The 20,531-nt window shown below is 32.4% G+C and overlaps 2 protein-coding genes across 3 annotated transcripts in view; one reads left to right on the forward strand and one right to left on the reverse strand.

Annotated features, from left to right (window-relative positions):
* Positions 1-20,531, reverse strand: part of LOC132911886 (uncharacterized) — a 290,962-nt gene that overhangs the window by 210,224 nt on the left and 60,207 nt on the right. The window contains exon 2 of one of the 2 annotated variants that reach the window (XM_060968902.1): positions 6,839-6,946. The gene's annotated coding sequence lies outside the window, so the exon portion shown is untranslated. Of the gene's footprint in view, positions 1-6,838; positions 7,006-20,531 lie in introns of those variants that run through there. The other variant, XM_060968901.1, reaches the window with a different exon arrangement.
* Positions 1-20,531, forward strand: part of LOC132911885 (suppressor of lurcher protein 1) — a 535,060-nt gene that overhangs the window by 152,250 nt on the left and 362,279 nt on the right. Inside the window, exon 4 of the mRNA XM_060968897.1 lies at positions 17,572-17,786. Within this exon, the coding sequence (XP_060824880.1) occupies positions 17,572-17,786 (215 nt within the window). The remainder of the gene's footprint in view (positions 1-17,571; positions 17,787-20,531) is intronic.

The raw sequence follows: 20,531 nt of genomic DNA on the forward strand, positions 1-20,531 counted from the left end.
CTCACTTTTGCAAAGTGTTTACCAAGGATCCTACTACGAGTGTATTGAGTTTTTAATAGATATTTAAACGTTATTCCTTATTTTTACGACTTGACAATCAGTAATTAACGTTTGCGTTTTCGCGATTAAACTCTTTGAAACACTCCGTTCTTTAAGATGTTTGATTACTCAGTATTATTACGAGTCACAGTGTGTTTTATTTCCACTTCGTTTTACATTTTTTAACGTCATATTTCGTTTTTTGACTTAGCAGACCACCGGCTGCGAAAAGCTCATATAGGAGAAAACAAACAAATTGAAATAAATGTGCATTGCATGAATAAATTGCACTTTCAAATTAGAAAGTACAGAAATTTGAAAATTATAAAAGGAAAATTATTTATTTATCCAGTTTTTGACAAGTTGTTTTCTTATCAAATGTTCTTCTACACACAATTTAAACATAACATAATTACTTAATACTTATAACAATATCTTCAACTTTTTTACTAATTTAACTTTATAATAATAACTTGATACTTATAACATAATTATTATTTGAAACGTACTAGGTATACTTATTACATAAACAAATATTTAAATAAACAAGAATTTATAATAGTCGTTGCTAAATTATAGATTGTTAATTGCTTACAAACTTAATGAAAGGCTGATTGTCTGAAATGTCGATTAACTACGGCGAGGTTGATTGGTTCTAAGCTCAGCTGATTCAAATTAATAATACTGAAGCTTTGATTACTTCTGAAGTGTTTAACGTATCGATGAACTGACAACGAAAACTTCTGATGAACTACCCCCTGAGTTATTATACCAATTATGAATTATAACGGAAATTACACCTCACTTTATGGTTCTATTGGGCGCTCAAACTCCTGTCGCAGAGGAATGTATAGTAACTGCCAAAAGTTGCCAGCCGAACTTTGACACGTTACTAAATTGTATGCGAATAAAATTCTTTTTGCAATAAGTTAACAAAATAACTAGTAGGTTTTATAATAAGTTAACGAAATAACTATTAGGTAGTCTAAATTGTACATGAATACAATTCTTCTCGTAATACGCTAATGAAATATAATAATATTTCAATGAGACTGCATACATTGTACTTGTTTAATATGTCTACATTCTCAAAGATTGTTTATCTCAATAATATCGTAAAATTCTGCAATATCGTGACTTGCAGCAATATTTTACATAATTATTTGATACTGAAGGTAATATTACACGATAAAATTAACTTCTTAGAGTCAAGTCTCTAATTTTACTTTAGATAATAATACATTGCAATAAATATATCAGATATCATGAGAATTGAGTAAAATGTTTTAATTAATAGTTTAATTACAATGAAACATCAATTCTATCGATAGCATCTGCACGTTATCAGTAATTACATAGATAAGAAATCTTAACTTTTCTCTTAATCTACGCTTTTAATAACGTTACTTCTTAATTTAACTTATTTATTATTTTTGTTTTTAATTTAACAGTAAAAAGTATATAGTATGCACGAGTAGTATGTAAAAGTTACAATGAATTTCTTGGAAAATAAAATATAATTAAATGTGTATTAAGATTATAATGAAATTCCTAAGCAAAGCCTGTTGGCAGATGGTACTCGGTTTTTGTTGTAGAAAACTCTATTATAGTAATGAACATTTAGAATTAATGTTCTTTTTACCTTGTTAAGTTGGAAAACATTAACTTGTAACAGCTTTAATTTTTAGATAGTATATTAATTATATTAAAGGAAAAAGTATGGGATTATTTATTTTATAAATTTAACAGACATGGCAACGATTAAAACTGTCTGTTATGCCTTAAACAATCTTCTAACATGATATATTATTATCGATACTTAAGAATAATACTACAAAACTTAGCTTACATATGTATATATTTATCTTTTTATTTCTTCTAAACAGTAATTATTTCGTAATGTCCCACCTCCTTTACTTACTGAAATAACTTTTACGACTGACATCGATACTCTAGCCGTACAAGAACTCATTGATTACACTGATCAAGCGGATACTTCGTCATTTTTACCACCCTTTGACCGAGTCACGAATTTATTGCTGTAAAACGACCGACCGTCTCTAGCTTCGAAACTATAAAACCGAAAGACAGTTTGCGGCGCAAGGTCGGCGCCGCGCCACCTTAAAATATCGATCGTCACACGCACGCCGCGAGAACTATCGGCGTCCATTGTGGCGGATTTAGGTTCTCATAAAGCTCCATTGTTTAGCTGAGCTCGCATTCCTAAATCTCTATTGTCGCATCGCGGCGGATACAATTGCGACGCCGCCGCTGAAAAGCGTAGGCCTCGTTTCGGTTAAGCCACCGTGGATCGGCCACTGTCCATCTACCGATCCGATGAAACAATGCCACGTTTTTATTTTCCGTCCATACTGTGCCTCGTTTGTTTCGTTGTGGATAAAAGTGAGCAAAAATTTGCGTAATGTGACAGCTGATGTCACACGCTAACTGTTGGTTGATTGTACGTTTCTCTTATTTGTTAGAAGTTTCAGGTAAATCCTGATCCGATCGTTGGATTTTTGTATTTCATTCTTATATTCTTGTTTAAACGAGCAAAACTACTTATAATATTTTACGAAAGATTTTAGTACATAGTTGAAATAAAGAATCGTGCGTGTTCTTTCGTGGTTTCTACAATCCTAAACATTATTTTGAAAACTAGAAGAGATATTAAATCGGAAATGCCTCAGAAAGCACATCAAGATTACAGTTATCACCTGAACTTATGAATATATGAATAAATCATGTTAATGAATGTTATTGTTTGAAGAGAAACATGGATTGAAGGAAAGTTGCATGGTTCAAGGGGAACATAACCAACAACCGCCACTGCATTCTATAAATAAAATCTGTGAGTTCAGTAAATTATTTATAATTCTTTGGATCGATATAGCTACTTATGTAAAACTCTTTTGACTTTCGCAAGGTTTTACGTCTACAGGAAATATGTCGTTAATATTTTGAAACAAAGTGTTTTAATCTTTACTTCACTCTCATCACAAACCCGAATAAAATAAAGAGAATCCATTCACGGCTAAAAAAACAGCGAAGAGCAAATCTTATTCGTATCGAATTTATCGTTGTCCGAATGAGATGATCTATAATTTCAAAGCTTTTTACGAGCTCGTAAAAACGTTGTCGAAACAAATATCTACAATCGCCCTTGAAAGCGACACTTTTCCCTTGCCCGCCACAAATGATCCTTTTAGTGGATTTAACAAGTTTTATGATTTAGCAACTTTTACAGCCTGTGATCAGGATGTATCGTGAAACTGCACGAGTTGATGCACCGTCATTCGAGTAAAAAGTATGCAATGAACGTCATGTACACTCTAACAATCAAGTTGATTAATCCGACTACGTATTCTCGTTCCATCAGTGAAATTAAGGCATTCCTTTGTACACGTTAAAAAAACAGAACAAATTTAATTTTTTCGTAGCCGAATTTTTCGCCATGAATAATCGTTCTTACGATTTATATGCCTGTAATATACTACAATATATTTTTATAATTTATATCATTCAATTTCCATGTCATTGAACATAGTATCGTAATAGTAGTGCAATCATGTTGTTTAATATCTCCACAAACGTTCAAGTAATTACGCCAAACTAGAATTAACGAGGAACGTTGTTTAAAAATTTTCTGGACGATCGATCGTGTTCAATATCGGATTTGTTTCGAAACGGTTATGGCGCGTCTTTACGAGCTCGATGGCAACATGGGAACAAAAGTGAGGGAAGGATGCGTGACGGTGAAACAAGGGATGTCAGTGCTTCCTGACTACGAGAAGGAAACCGGTAATTCGCAGCCAACACCGTAGAAAATGAATTTTACCCTGTAAATAAAATATTCGTTATATGCTGCACGATCGATCCTACAATTTTGTTTAATGGGAATTCCACTTTTTAATGAAATATTTTATTAGAATAATTATAACGATTATATCTAAAGACTAGGTATGTTTATAATAATCTATTGTTATAGTTTACACAGACGCAAAATAAATGAAATTTCTGTTTATAATCTTAGACATACCTAAGTATAAATTAACATAGTTACGAAGATTAATTTAGTTGTTGTTATTATTGACGATTCCAAAAAAAATTAAGCTTGGCATATTTTATTGCGACAGAAACAGTTATCAGAATGTTTACGACGTAGTAAGCACTATTATAAACGAAGCTTTCCCATTTTCAACAAAATTCAGTTAACGTAAAGCCTCAGAATTATAAAATTTGAAATTTCAGGAAGTTTTCTTGCAATGAATAAATAAGAAAAGTTGAATTCGTATGTTGAAATTTTATAGATCCTGGATGAAATTCACGTTATTTTGTCATCGAACGTTTTATTTCTCAGGCAAACGAATTGAAATAGTTAATTGAATATCAAATTTAACTTTACGTGTCAAGCTAACACTATTTTATGCTTCCGTTTTTTAAAAAAATTCATATCGTTTTTAACGTTATTTAATATTCCTTCGAAAATGCACATAGTATGCCACAGCGATTTTCCATACGCAATTTTGGAACAATATATTTTCGAAATGCGGATACAAAATGGGTTAACGGGATGACGCAATTCGATATGTAATTTGTAGCAATACTATTTGACAAGCGGAAACTAATGGCGATCCTGTATCTATAAATCGCGTTAATACCATGACATAATATAATCATTAAATTAATAACATTACCAGTTTACATCAGCGGAAAACGGTTTACTAATTTAATCCTTATTTTTTTGTTATCAATTCTAAAATGTTCGATTAAACAAGACAATTTTATTTTATTTGGCTTTTTTTGTTTGCCGTATTACAAATTCCACGCGCAATTGGTAATTTTATTTATTAAATCGTTATATTATATAAATTGTTCTAATGTAACTATTTCATTATTTTGTCCGATATACATATAATTATTTATTAAAATTCCTAGATTTAATAACATCGAGTTGCTGGTGCTTCTGAAATGCTCTATTAAATTTGGATAATACAATAAACATACGGACTCGTTTCAGAAACGAATGGTGTGTAGTTAAGAGGTAAAAACAGCGGCTAGAGTCGGTAGTAACATTCGTGCTCGACCGTGTTTTTAAACTTTGATTGCAAACTTTCACTGATGACGTACTTGAAGGTGCAAACCACTACATATCACAGCCATAATTATGCAGAGAACGTTCATATTGCAATTTTATGTAGCATTATAAGAGAAAGAAACTTTATGATGTTGAAAACTTATTTTATTCGCTATTGCTATATTATTTCTTACTTGCAAACAGTAATATACTGGATATGATTTATAGAGAAATACACACACACATACACATCCATAAATGAAATTTTCTAGCAATGCGAATGAAGCAAAGCAAAAGGAATTACGAGAAACTGCATTACACGTAAATAATTAAAAGGTAGAAGTGCAAACGTTTACAGAACGATAACTCACTATAATACACCCTTCAGCTTTCCTTCTCGTATTCCGATAATAATCCCATCCCTTATTACTCTCTTGACGAAGCGACATTTCTTTTCAAGAAAGAGACATGATTAAGAGAACTCGTCGTCACGGAAATGATGTCTTCAATTGAAGAAATTAATATCTTAAGTTGTCCGAGCATCCGATTCCTTCTGCTCGATTCCTTTACTTTCTCGGGAACGGTTATGAAACTTCTGGTTGCGTATCAGTTCTCGAGACGATTGGTCTCGTGACGACTGATACGATTTCAAGGCCCTTCACATCGCTCGGTAATCGGATTAAAAACGACTAAACGATGGCAGGGCAGAGTGCGTAGAACATATAATTGCCGTAATCGGTTAAATTTCGCTTTACACAGCGCATCACTTTTTAAAGAGGCGACGCGGCAGCGTATAAACCGACACAGAACTAAATCGAGTGGGTGAACTTGCTCGTCTCGCACGTTTCTGCACACATACTCGCAGCCTTTTAATGGAAAACACGTATTACGTCGCTAAAGTAGCACTGGCAGACATCTTTTACGAGCACGTCTCTGATACGAGCCATTCGGTTCGCGCTAGTTTTTAGTGCGCCACCATTTTCTGCTTCGAGAACGAACGCGGAGATGAACAAATAGTAAATCCTGCGTCTTCCTCGGTTTCATTTGCTTCCATCGAGCCGCGTATCATCGACATTCGCGCTTCTTCGACGTTCGTTCAAGAACGATGTAATGGAAACACGTTGGTATGAAAGTGACTGAAGTGTACGACGTTCTTTCATTTCGACGAATCTTCGATACGGTGAGAGACAATAAAAGTCGAAGTGCCTTTTGCCTGTCTCTGTGTAGTTACTGAGGCAAATTCATCTATTGTATAATACATACCACGAAATCAAAGTTGAAGGTTAACGATACATAGATGAATTGCATCATATGTTACAATTTGCAAAGTGGAAAATATTTTATGTTATTCTTTCGGTAGTTGTCGTAAGCAGGATTTATTTCGTATTGGTTGGTGTTATAACATAAAATCGTAATAATCTTGTTATATTTGCGTATATCTTAAGTGTATCACTTTACAAATGGTAAATTTTTTCATTGAGATCGGAATTACAGTTGTGTATGTTACATTTGATTAATGGAATTGAACATTCTCGTTCAGATTCAACCTTTTTTGCATACTTCTCGTAAATTTATAAAACTCAGCATTATCTTATTGAGAAATGAAACCTTCGTAATTAGTCAATTCCGGGAATTTCTTGTTACTTTCTTTCAACATAGCTAGCTTTCTTCCCGATTCAGTCAGAAATAGATATTTTCAAGCTTCAGCCGATTTTTACTTACTTCTCGAAGCACCGTCCTCTTGATATTTCTTGAGATTCCCGGTGTTATCGGCAAGCAGCCTTTGTTCCTTTCCAAGTAGCATGAACATTGCAGAAATTACGAACCGAGCTGAAACGTGGAAATGACATACAATTTTGTGAAAATAAAATCATATTATATAGAAATGTTATTACGAAGAAAATTACATTTCTTGTTCATTAGACAGAATCGATAGTTTGATTATTTGTGTTTGATAGTTTATCATAAGAGCACACGCGCGATAATAATGCGAAAGAGACATATTTAAAAAGAATTGGAAACATAATTTTTACTCGAGAACAACATTATAGTTACATTCTTTTTTATTGAATTTTCCACTGAATTATTCTCTTATTGTTCTTTATAGGCTGCGTAATTTTTTGATCATTAAGTTAGAATTGTAACAGTTCTGGTACCATTGCCAAGTTTTTGTTCCTTATATTTCTATATCTTTCGGTAAACTTTCTTTTCTATTTTTCTCTACGTTTCTCACGATATCGCGCGAGTCTGGTTACTTTCTCTAGTCCTTTTTCGGATTTTCCCGATCCGTGATTTTCTTTAACTTTCTCTCTGCGAACTTCTCTAGGAATTTTCAGTCTCGAGTCTGCTGTTTCACTATTTTCAAGGTTTCTCCCTTGGCCCTTGCAGCTACCTCAGAAATGCACGTGTAACGTCCATGCTCGCACTAGTATGAGCAGTTTCCGGGCGTTTCCCAATTTTCCTTCCCTGCTGTCTGTCTTATCTACTTTTTTCCCTTAAGTCTATTTAAAGTCTGCAATTTTTCGGTTACCAACCAGTCCTTACGTCACGATCGAATCTGTAGAAAATTGTTTTACGATATTTTTCTTTTTATATAAAATCAGTTCAAATGTATTTTCAAACGACAAATTGGCTTGATTCGATTATTTTAAATTAAATAACAATTCTTCTGCTTGCTCACATTCGTTACGTTTATTTTATTACCGATCAAAAGCTCAATTTCGTTATTGTTCAATTTAGTTTGGATATATTAATGGATTTAAGGAAATTAATATTATTATCGAATGAATGTTAAATTTTAATAAATAAATGTTGCATTAATACCCTCCGATATTCAGAAAATTAACATTATTGTATTTCCGCTGTACCTGTATAAAATGTTTTTCTCAAAAATAGGAAATATGTTTTCATCACTCCAATCCTCGGTATTAACTTATGCTTGAAAATGTAAATAAGCATATAAATTTTATCCGATTTATCTAGAAATAATGAAATTTGACTCAAAAATTACTTTCACGTGATAAAAATAATTTTTTTATACACGAAGTTGTGATAAAAATCTTAGTCACGTTAATTTATTTACACGGAACACTGCATATTTTTATTCAAAGTAAAATTTATAAAATAACAATGTGTTTACAAAGATGGGACTAACGATGTGTAATAGAAAATATAATACGGTTGACTGTCCAATATTGTTAACGGTGGGTCTGTTGTAAATTAATACATGATATTTCACTGGAAGGTATGAACGTTATTTGCGCAAAGACTAATACAGAGACGTCAGAATATTAATCGTACGAATCAAAGGACTGGAGAGACGCTAATAGCTCGTGAAGTACATGATTACCAAATAATTAGTTCTGCAAACACACCACATTTCATCAAAGGATTATTACAACGAAATGCTAACTTTCTTGGTTCTTTAAAAATTTGAATATATCAATTGCAGTGACAATTTATTATACGTCTAGAATACTTGGTGTTATTTTATTGAATTATGTGTAATGTATCTTGTTCTATTATTACAAGATACATAATTCAATAAAATAATATGAAACAAAAAATATTGTTTGTCTATCATTTCCTTATAGAACGAAAGAAACTTTTGGGACAATCTAATATTAAAGAATTGGTTTCAATCACGGTATATTGTTTCGTTACGCTTAATATATAAACGAAAAATATGAATCTACAAAAAGCTGGATGTTTACTAAAATATGAATTTACGTAAAAATCCGCAGTCTACTCGTAACTGATAAAATTTCAAAATCTTTCGTATAATAAATATAATATCTTCATAAAATGTGCCTATGGAAGTGTTCGAATACTTTCGTAAGTTTGCGTATTACAGAAATTATTCAATGGAAAAAGATTCGACCAACACCATTATTATTAAACAATCGTTGAACGACTTTTGATCGGCGGAAAGGTGAAAAGGGTCAATTCCATGCGCCATACGTTATGCGTATACGTAATGCGCTATACTCTATACGCTATGCGTATAAATTTCTGATGTAATATTCCAAAAACATTCTTTACGCTCGGAGATCCCCGAGGGGTATAAGCCTGGCGTAAAGCCAATCAGAGTAGGACTCTTCGTGAAGTTTTGCACGCTATGCCGTGATTTCGTGCCAACGATCCTACGGGCCTCTTAGGGAGAACTTTTTGAATTGTGGCACGTTAATCAGTTCCCCTTTTCTGCGCACTGCAATGTACTATACTTACCTCGCTTTCTTCTTCTTTTTTACGAACTAGATTTTCCGGTGAATTATGTAATTTTGATTATCGAATAGGCAAAGAACATAGCAATTGGTGCTGTATGATATAGCAAACGGTCCTATAAAATTGGAGATTCAGATTAGAAGAATATAACTCGCAAGGAAGTGGTCCTCCGCGAAAGTCTTCCAACAAATTCCATACGTACGTTTTTACGTAGTTACAACCATACCTCTCCTCTTTCAAAAGTGTTTAATAATTTTGGAAAAGAATTCATGCGCAATATTAATGCATCGAATTCATTAAAATTAAAAAAATGCTGCAAACGCTGAATCATTCAAGGCATTAGCCTTTCAACTACCAAGGTCCGTACAAGATATACTGATGTCTCGTATTCTAAGACGAAATCGGGACGTGCTATCGTCTTTGTAGATAAAATATACAAATTTAGATTACCTAACAATATTAGTAATAAATCAGCAGACTTAATAGCGGTCCAACAGGCATTCAAAATTGTTTGGTATGGACCAAATGAAAACTACATCATTCTTACCGATAGCAAGGATGCTATCACATCCATCAAAAATGTATACAGTTCTGATGGCATCGTACTTGATTGGAAAATCACTCGGTAGGTAAAACAATTACTCTTTCATGAATCACACCACGTGTTGGACATCTCTGATAACGAACTGATGGACAAGATAGCAAAGAACGCATTTACCTTATCTTCAACAAGAGAAGCTTGAAAAAATCCCTCAGAGTCAAAGTCAAGAGTCAAAGTTTTTCAAGAAACATCTCCAATTCAGCTGAAACAACGTGGTTGAGAAAAGTCTATAATCTCGCATGCACTGGGAATCAGCGAAGACTCTTTTAACAAGAAATTTAGATACCTCCAGTAGTTGAGGACTAGGAACCTAGATCGTCAACACCAAGTTGTATTAAACAGACTTAAAGTTGGTCACACTTGACTCACACGTGCGCATCTAATCTCAAAATCTATCCCCAAAATCTGCGACGTGTGTCTTTAAGCGAAGATCTCCGTGACAAAAATTAAGTTTCAAGCATTTTTTTACTTTTTCAAAAATATATCCAAAGATATTTAGCAAAATTTAACTAGTAAATCTGCATCTATTCACTCTACTCACATTGTCATCGCTAATAACCACGTAGGTACAGTTGATGCGACGTTAAAGCCTATGTAAAAAGAAAATAAAGAAGAGTATCATATATAATTAATGGATATTATATAAAAATTCAGTTCGGTAAGAATGTAAACATTCTAGCGTGTAAAATTAATAATACGGTATCTGAAACGAGTAATGAGATATATGCTGTTTTTACGCGTTGCTCAATTTCAAGCGTTGACAAGGAACGAACGAACCTTCGTATAAGAAAAAAGTCATCTCGTACAACTGCAAGGAAGAAACAATTACGATACACGGCAAGATCAAACGAGAACCTTTCTTCTTATCGCTGACCATACATCATTCGAAACGGTTGAAACGGAACGATTCTTATCGGATCACGGTTCAAAAATCGCTTCGTTCATCATCCGATAGGAAACTTTTCCATCGTTCTTTTATCCGGATCCATTGTCTGATATTTTTCACTCGTTTCGACGATGCGCTGAGTTTGTATGCGGTATACAAGGGATTATCGTCAGGCTACGACAGTTCCGATACTTCGTGGAATTTCCTATCGATTTTCATACCGAATGCAGGAGAAACGAATCTTGTTTGCTACCCTTTGGACGGGAACAAAGCGTCCGCTGATGCTATTAACAAAAGATACGTCTGCAACTCGCGGCAAACAAATCTGTATTCGATAGGGGAAGTTATCGAGTGTTATTAACTTTATTCTGAAGGTGCTTCCCAGGAATTTGATTCAACGTCGCTGTCCAATAATGATGTGAAGTTTTTTCGGTCTAATATTGCAAGTTAATAGAAACGTTATTTTATAAAAAATTGCTTCAGAATTATACGTTGGATTTACGTGTGGGATATTGTGGGATTTCTCTCAGATATTTTTGTGCCTTCGTTATTTTTAATGAGACGATTAATAATTTTTTTTTAAATGCTTTTTTATTCTTATATTATAATATTCGTGTAAAATCGTCTCTGGAAAGTGTCAGGATTAATATTGCGATATATATAGTGACTCATTTTACAGGCAGGTAGAAAAAGTATTCGAACACTTATCATAGAAAATTCTTTGAAATTTCATTAGTATCGTAACACGATTGTCACGATTGAAGTGGCAGTATTTTTTAAGTTAATCTGAAAATTTACATAGAAGTTACAAGATATTAGTGGGAGTATATATGTACATACATATATTGGTAAAAAATTAGTATGCAGCATGAATAGTTGCTTTACACTTAGAGTATACACTTAATGATAAAGATAGATAATTCCATGAAATATTGAAATTTATTAATACAATGAATAACTACCTATTTGAATAAAATAACTTAGCAAAGTGAATCTTTACGATAAATAGCTTACAACAGCTATGTATATTTGTTTCAAACTTCGCCAACATCACCGTGATAATTGTTCATATCGTATATCATGCAAAACTTTCTATGATCTATACGTGTTCAAACGCTTTTGCGAGCCACTGCGTGTCAATGTAATAAATTGTAGCAGGAAATTTCTGTTTCCTGACCTACAGAAAAAATTGAGAACAAAGCTGATGCACGCTATGCAGAACAAAGCGATATGTCGAGATTCGAATTCTGGTTGGAGAGAAGGGCTGTTTTCATCTTTCACTATGAATCGCTTTGTGTGTAAATTCAGCAGGGGTGGTTATAACGGTTGACGATCGGCGACGGCTCTTTGGGTTTCACGGAACAACACGTTCTTTGACAACGCGGCAATGTCACTGAGCATAGTAAATGTTTCTCGAGAATTTAATTCTCCAACGCTTGGATATTCGATGACTCCGTTCTTTTGAGTACGTCTCTTTCTGTTATCATTTTATTTCCCTTTGTTTCTTGCTTTACCGTCTGATTTTCGCGATTTGTGGCATGCTATATAAATTGGACGTATAAACGTAGCTGTGAAGTTACGTAAAACTACGAAAATAATTTAATAATACAAATTTAGCAAGTTTCTTCGTTCAAGTTCAACATTTTCATTTGGTAAGTGAAATTATTTTTAATGCGTTTAGAGTAACTTAAGTAGTCCAGATCGAATTAAAACATTTCCCACAATGTCTTTATTAAGAAATTTCAGGGAACTTTAATGTAATATCTTTCGTAGATGTTAAAGTTTGATTCCATAGCAGAAAATGTACTTTATTATGCATTAAAAGTGACTTTATTATTTAGCAATTTAGTATCATATCTTTAATACTAACAGATTTAACAATCAGTTTTTGTTGTATTATTTTCAAACTTTTATGATCCCTCAGAATTTGATACGAATTACTGTGCATATGTTTAAAGTGAAGTTGCAGAATTTAATTATTAATTATATCGTGTTATAATATTCTCGTAAATCCTTGTTTATCGAATGTTACTTCCGCAAATAAAATAGAATTACATATGTAACGTGCGTAAGCACGTATCAATATAACAACGATGCAACATCACACAAAGTTTTATAAATTAAAATAACATGAAATTATGCTTAAATTATGCTAACGCATAAAATTTCCATTTTACATAAAATTATAATATCCACGCCAAAGTTAGTAGTCATTCAAATGCTAAATTTTGCAACATGCGGATTTAAATCAAACATTACACGTATATCCGTGAATTTCGACCGCAATTTATCAAATTGAAACCAGACATGTTAATCCTATTGAACATCTTTATGAACTTCGAAGTTAATACCATACATCATTGACTTTGAAACGTAACTGAAATAATATTTCATTCAAATAATTTTTCAAAAAAAAAAAAAAAAAAAAAAAAAAAAAAAAAAAAAAAAAAAAAAAAAAGTAATAATTTCATATTTTATTATTCATAATAAAAACATTTCACGATAAAGCTTTGTGTTTTGTATAATATTGAAGTACAGTAATAGAGGTATCAATTGGAAAGTTTTCGTGTTGATGATGTCACTTTATAAAGGCATACCATACATTCCTTGTTGAACAAGAGCCATTTATTACACAAATAATCGATAACCTATTGCATATTGAAAGAACTTCTAACATTGACTATGGTAAACGTGATACTATCCGGGACTTGACTGATAATTTTAATTATAATATATTCTTTTCATTATAATCACTGATAGTATTGTACAGTATTATCGTTACCTTAATATTATGTTCTATTTCTTTACATATATTCAGAATGTCAGAATTTAATCTGGAAGTTAAGGTTAATAACATTTGGAAGACACAATGTTTGTGTTGAAATAATATTCAATGATGTTTATTAAACAGAAACTACAGAACCTGATGTATACAAGCGTGTGATATAATAACGTGTGCAAGAATTGTTGATTGTTGGCCAGTTACTTTCAGACTAGACTTCAGTAGTAACCCATGATCCCTTAAACACTTTTGAATCCCACTCTCTATACCTGAGTATGACCTGTGTAAGTGTCGTGTTCAAATGTCTGTGTGGATGTCTGTGTATGGGTACTTATCCCTAAACGTGGAATATCGTTGTATTCCAACACAGAAAGATATGAATTTATATAAATATCCAAGAATCGAGTTATACATATAATATAATATATGTATGCCAGTATCTTACAATATTTAATTCTTCAGAATTATTTGATCATTAAACTATTAAACGAAGTTCGAAACGAATTAAAGTACAAGCTAAATTTCGTTAGTCTCCTGTCTCGATACGCTGCACCATTTTATCTCAGAATAGATGGTTGTCTCGAGGGATATGTAATTTCACGCGAGTCCGACACCCGTGTATCTCCATATAGCGCCAATATCACTTGAAAATTCTTAAAGTGAAAAATTTAACATTGTTTGATTTAGCTTCTTAATATAATTTTTAACAATGCGAGGATCGCAATAGATTATTCGCTACGCTAGTTCTAAATTATTACTAAGATATCAATAAAAATTACTTCATAGACGCAAACGGAGTAAAAACCTTGTTTGTAATATCGTTCCATGCTTCCCTTCCATTGCAGCTAACGCACCTACTTTTGAATCAATATCTTTGTTCGCGTTTAACGAGCAAACTTATTCACGACATTGAATTTTTGTAAATGACAGTAATTATCCTACCATATTTGAATTACTGACCTTCCGTAACTTTAAAGATCATCGTGTACCACATATTTCAATTTGTCTTGACAGCCGTTTCCATATGGTAAAAAATATGCATAGCGTTCCACTAAACAAACCGAAAATTGCCCTTAGTTTTTGGAAAGGTACTGTAAATATAAGAAACTGTTATGTACTGTTGCGTTGGTCATGCAAATCGTACAACTTCATCTTTTATATTTGCCATTTTCGAGAAAAACGCTGGACAATAATAACGCGAACACTCTGTCTATGATAAAAGAACTAAGAAACCATTATTGTTTGTCATGTATCAATTTACATAAATATTTTACGAAACAAGATGCATCCTTCCGTGAATTGCATACGTTATTTCTCACATGATATGAATTACACATGACTGCAGTTTATTATGCCATGGTTGAAATAAAATTAAAGCGCATTTTAACATGTGCCTGAACACATGCCAAACGCGAATTACGTTATACTTGCATTTCAAATTATTTTAATCGCTAGTTCTTATCGCGAATTGTTGGTAATTCTGCTGGGTTGCATGAACGAAGAAATGACTCTGAAGGAAAATAAATTCAGCAGTTGTTAATATTGATATGAAACATTCATTACAGAGAAGCTACGCAAAAAGCGATACAAAAATTTAATGTGCAAAAATATTTGTCTCAAATATATAGGATGGTCCATAACTGATGATACAAAAAAGATTATTGGACGTGAAAAAATAAATCGAAAATGTGGAATATAATCTTTTTGTATGACGGTTTGTTTCTGAGAAAAACGAATTTGAAAATTTGTGAAGTACGCTTGAACTTGGCTATTTATTTATTTCACTATTTATTCGATCATTTGATCGAACTTTTTGTTCAACAATATTATTGAACAAATTGTTATATTACCTTAATTTGCTATTTAGAGCAATATCTATTCAAAAAGTTATTTCTTCTTGAAAACTAAAGGTTAGTTTTAAAGCTTCACGGTGGTATTCCGTACAAAGGAAAATTTCCTGTTACAATGTCTACTTACTGTTTTCTCCACTCGGCTTTCTTCACTATGAACGCAAATTAAGACAACCTTTTTATGTCTACCATTAATCATACTTACGTGTGACCATTCGACCTATCGTGCTGCCTTAAGGAAGGAACTTGGAACTTTCTACATTAATACTCAGTCGTTTCCCGCGTAATTGTCTCCGTTTAACTAACAGGGAGATATCATGACCGGCTGCGGCGAATGCTTGCAACAAATGGAATATTGCGAGAGGTCTGCCGCTAATTAATTAGAAATCGTCCAAACGCTTGTGATGAATAGGCTGCGTAACAGCATCATTAAAGCCTCGGTAAATTTCGAATCAAGTCCCTGTGGCGCGTAATTAGCTCGTTCGCAGATTTCCGTTCAGTAAAGATTAAATAATCTTTTAACGACCAATCCTATGTTATAGCCGGGTCACGAAGGTTTACACACACTTATCGAATTTTGTGAAATTAAATGAAATTTTGGTACGTTGTCACAGAACCATCTATGCATACTTACATATTAATGTAGTTATTATTAATGTGTTCTCAAAAGAAATTAAAAACGTTATTAATCATTTAACGCACAAAAATATTGAGATGGAATTATTGGGATGAAATTACAAAATTTTTAATTTTTTAACGTTACGAAGATTATTGATCCTTAAATGGGTGGGTGCTACACCATATTAACGTAATACTACGCCTACTATTTTTATGATTTTATGTCGATATAACGAGTGTATACTTTTTGTAACATTGTATTTTATATTTTATGTATTTTATTTATTTTCCCTTAATAATGGTGAAAGTGAATAAATAGTGTTAGATTTTAACAATATGTGTATTAATGTGCGAAAAAATTCGTAGAGCTAACCTTTCCATTATAAAATTTTATATTTAAAAGCTGTATGCAGACTTTTGTGACTGACTATATAACGTGATATAGATCTAAGTTTCATCGACAGAATAAGTTTCAGCACTCTTGACGCCCATTGAAAGCCATATAGAATTCGCGTGTTAACAACCGCTAACGAACTGGCAAATTGTTTTTGTGAATATTAGCTGTAAGCTACTTGGCTCTATTATAATCCGTGCTAATTTTGCCATTGTATTCGCTTTAAGTCACGGGATTGGAAATGCTCCCCAAGCACGTGAACTCCAGTAATCTGTGTACAGCCGGACTTGGGAACACCTGTTCCGTTTCACTGCCGAGGCTAATTAGTCAATTAGCTATTCTACGAGTACTATGGATTCGATATCTGATACATCTTATCGCCGGGGCCGTTGCTATCGGGTGAAATTCGATGAATTTCAAAGCAGAAATTTACACCGATCAACTACGAGATATTTCCTTAAAAAATAAACTGGATGGTGCGGAAATGGCTGTTTCTGCAAGAAACAGTGAAAGCATATTTCGTTCCTTCATATTTGTAGTAATAGAATTTAAACGAAGTAGAATTAAAATTCACAGAATAAGAGATCAAAGAATTTGCATTTCTGAAGATGAATGTATTTCTTGTAAATTTTAGTTATATTAGTTTTATATTAAACATTAAAATGCCTATTGATTGCATTTATCGGAAAATTCTAGGAAATTTTACTTTATTTAGTATATACGATTATACGTCTGATGATAATGAAATAATGGATACATATTATACAATAAAATAACCAGAAAATGAAAGCAGTAAAGTACATTCCGATAGCATATTTTTACTTAGCAAGTTGAGATATTCTTTTAACTGAAGCTATAAATTTCTTCATGCACCAAATCTTTTTTCCCTTCTATAAAATAATCGTCTAAAAATGATATATTTCGCTTTTATGAGTTTTATTTTTCCTATACCTGTACATAATTGCGTGTCACTCTTGAAACATGTCTGTACGTGCATACACATATACATACAAAACGATGTTTATTAGTTTCGTTGAGGTCACGTTCTTCTTACAAGTACAAAGAGATTGCTAACAGCTTGCAACTGATTTATGTTCCAGCTGCGTGGGTGGTGACTTTCTAAAGGTGTTTCTACATTTAGAGACCAACGGTGTTTCCGAATACACCCCCTGGACTGGTGTGCTCTGCGGCGATCTACATGACATCCCGCAGGTTCTATACAGTTCAAGATCTACGCTTATTTTAGAGCTTCACACACAGGGACCTCCATCTAATGCGACCGGCTTTTTTGGGAATTTCCAATTCATCAACAGACGTGAGTTATCGACACGAATATTAATTCAAGTAAATTAATTGTTGCTAACGATCTCCGATAGAGGTCTAAACACTTTCGGCATTTTGGAAGAAAACAGTGTTTAAGTTAAATTAAGTTACGCTGTTTCACAAGTTTCAAATATCTAGCGTGCTTCTTGCGTTCAACATTGCATCGTTTTCTGATGAAATATCTGAAATCTGTGCGTACTAAAACGTTCAACAGAGTCTGTAGGACTATACTTTACTGTTAGTTCAATGGTAAAGATGATGTTTTATGTGGAGATCAATGCTTTGTGTTTTGAACACAAGAATAGGAATTATTAGAATGGGAAATTTATAATTGAAACTTTGTTTAAAGATCTTATCTACGAATATACATACATGAAAACATCTTGAATCGTATAGTACCGTTTATTTGATAATAATATGTCAGTTAAAGTCACTTGAAGACCTCGTGCCTAAAATAGAATCTCGTAACAATTCAAAAAGATCGAAAGATGATAAATCGAAGAGAATATACGTGTTCTATCTTAGATCTATCTTGCTCGTATAAATTGTTGCATAAACTGCTTAGCAGCCTCTATTTTGACAATGAAGATATTCACTTTTAGGTCAATGGATCAATATAAGATCTATATGCGGTGGCAAAAATCTAATGAAAACCTGTGCTAAAATATTCTGCCACAATAACGTTTAATATACAATACAATCACATGCATTTGATTATATTTAATAATATATTTATTAATAATATTTTAGAAAATATATTTATCTTTTTCTTTCTACAATAAACCAATTTCTATGACAAATCCAACCGCTATATAACATATATAACGAGAATGCATTCAAGATAAATAATTCTATTGGAAAAGTAAGTTTGTATTGACAAAAGGAATTTATAACAAGAATCATGCAAGAAAAGAGAAAGTTAATACGTGTTTCGATATGTATATGGTTATTCAAAGCCATTAGTTACGCCACTTAGCACATAGGTAATTGAAGCGGAAGATATTCAGCATTAGGATGAAAGATCTGTAGAGTGAACCGCTTAAGCGCGAATTTACGGAAATAGAGAATGCTACGAAATCCCTTTAATGACAACCAAGTTTGTGCTACCAAAATTTAAACAACAGACAGTGAATAGAAGTTACGTATAAAAAGATGTAAAAAGATTTTTATTTCTAGACCTTTGTTAATTTATAAACGAAACAAGTATTAATAAAAAAAAGTAAATTATATTACAACAAATATAATGAGCATATGTCATTTTCACAGTATGCAAATGATTATTACAGGTTGAATTTATTTTTATACAAATAGAAAGAAATTTGACTACAATATATGCATTGAGGAAGGTATGAAAATATAATCAACACACCTAGATCACGTGTTAGCCTCTGACTGGAGGCTGATTTCTTATTCTTCTTCTTCTGTCAATTTTTGACACCCCTTACACGCTGGCGTACATGCTCTGCATATTTAAGTACTACTGATGTATGTTTTCGACCTGATCTTACATACATATATGCATTAGATACATAAATTATTGAAAAAGGAAATAAGACTGAAAACTATTATTATGTTACGATAGATAACGTAAACGTTTGTACCTCCGAAATATTTCATACACTAGATATTTGCCTCCTTAGACTGTCACCAGTTAAAGGATTTGAACCATTTATCTAGCTTAAATGTTTCGTAACTACTTCTGCAAGCATTTTCTGTTCATAAATCTTTGTCATTTCCAGTACTAAAAACAATGCGCCACCCGAAAAAATTTAATGGGCAAATTTTTCTTAATTAATAAAGTGTTTGGGATAAAGAAATTACATTTGAGACAAAGAATTTCTACTGAGCTAAATTTTTTAAATTCAATGAGAGGTAAATTCTTAACCATTGAAATATTACTCTATGATATTATTTATAAATATATGACTTTATTACGGAAATCTTAATTTGTCAGTTATCAATATCATTCTTATACTTCATAATTATATTACGATCAAATATAAAATATACTATTACATTAAATATTTATTAAAAGAAAATTATATGCGAAATGATTGTTTAATCATTGCTTCGTATGTTCAATCCGCACGCTGAACTTTGCGCAATTTCCGTCCATTCTTCTCCTTTCCGGTATCTGTAACAGAATCATGTTACATGCGCTCGCGAGTATCTACAAAAGACCGGATTAAACCAGTCATGAATTAATATTATTAATTAGTAGTTGACGCACAGAGATCCCAAATCTAATAAATTAGATTTTTTTTATTTTTATCTAACAAGGTAGATTTTCATGAACATAACTAAAAAATTAGAGATTAAATAAGATCTGTTTCATCCACTAAATTATGACAACTATTTTATTTTAAACGTCTCATATATTTCTCTATATCGTGCGTGTTGTATAACATGTATTTTTGTATCTTAAAATTTTCTATAAATGCATTAAAATCTGTAGTGCAACAATCAAATTTCACTTTAAAACCGTTAATAGACCAAAACTTTTGCCATCTTTAGAAAGATGTGAGAGAAGAATTCTTTAGGACCATTTTATATATAGCCACTTTTTTTTATTATCTTCTTGGTTTCTTTCTGTATTTTTCTATTAACCAAAGGATGTGTAGCGTTTCTTATTCGCGGGGATCGCGAAACGTAGATCTACGGAAATTCCGATCGTAGATTTGCAAGCAGATCTGGGACTAAATAGCAAATATTGTTTGTAGGCTTGATAAAACCGTGG

Source organism: Bombus pascuorum, chromosome 11, assembly GCF_905332965.1.
Source record: "Bombus pascuorum chromosome 11, iyBomPasc1.1, whole genome shotgun sequence".
NCBI classification, from domain to species: domain Eukaryota; kingdom Metazoa; phylum Arthropoda; class Insecta; order Hymenoptera; family Apidae; genus Bombus; species Bombus pascuorum.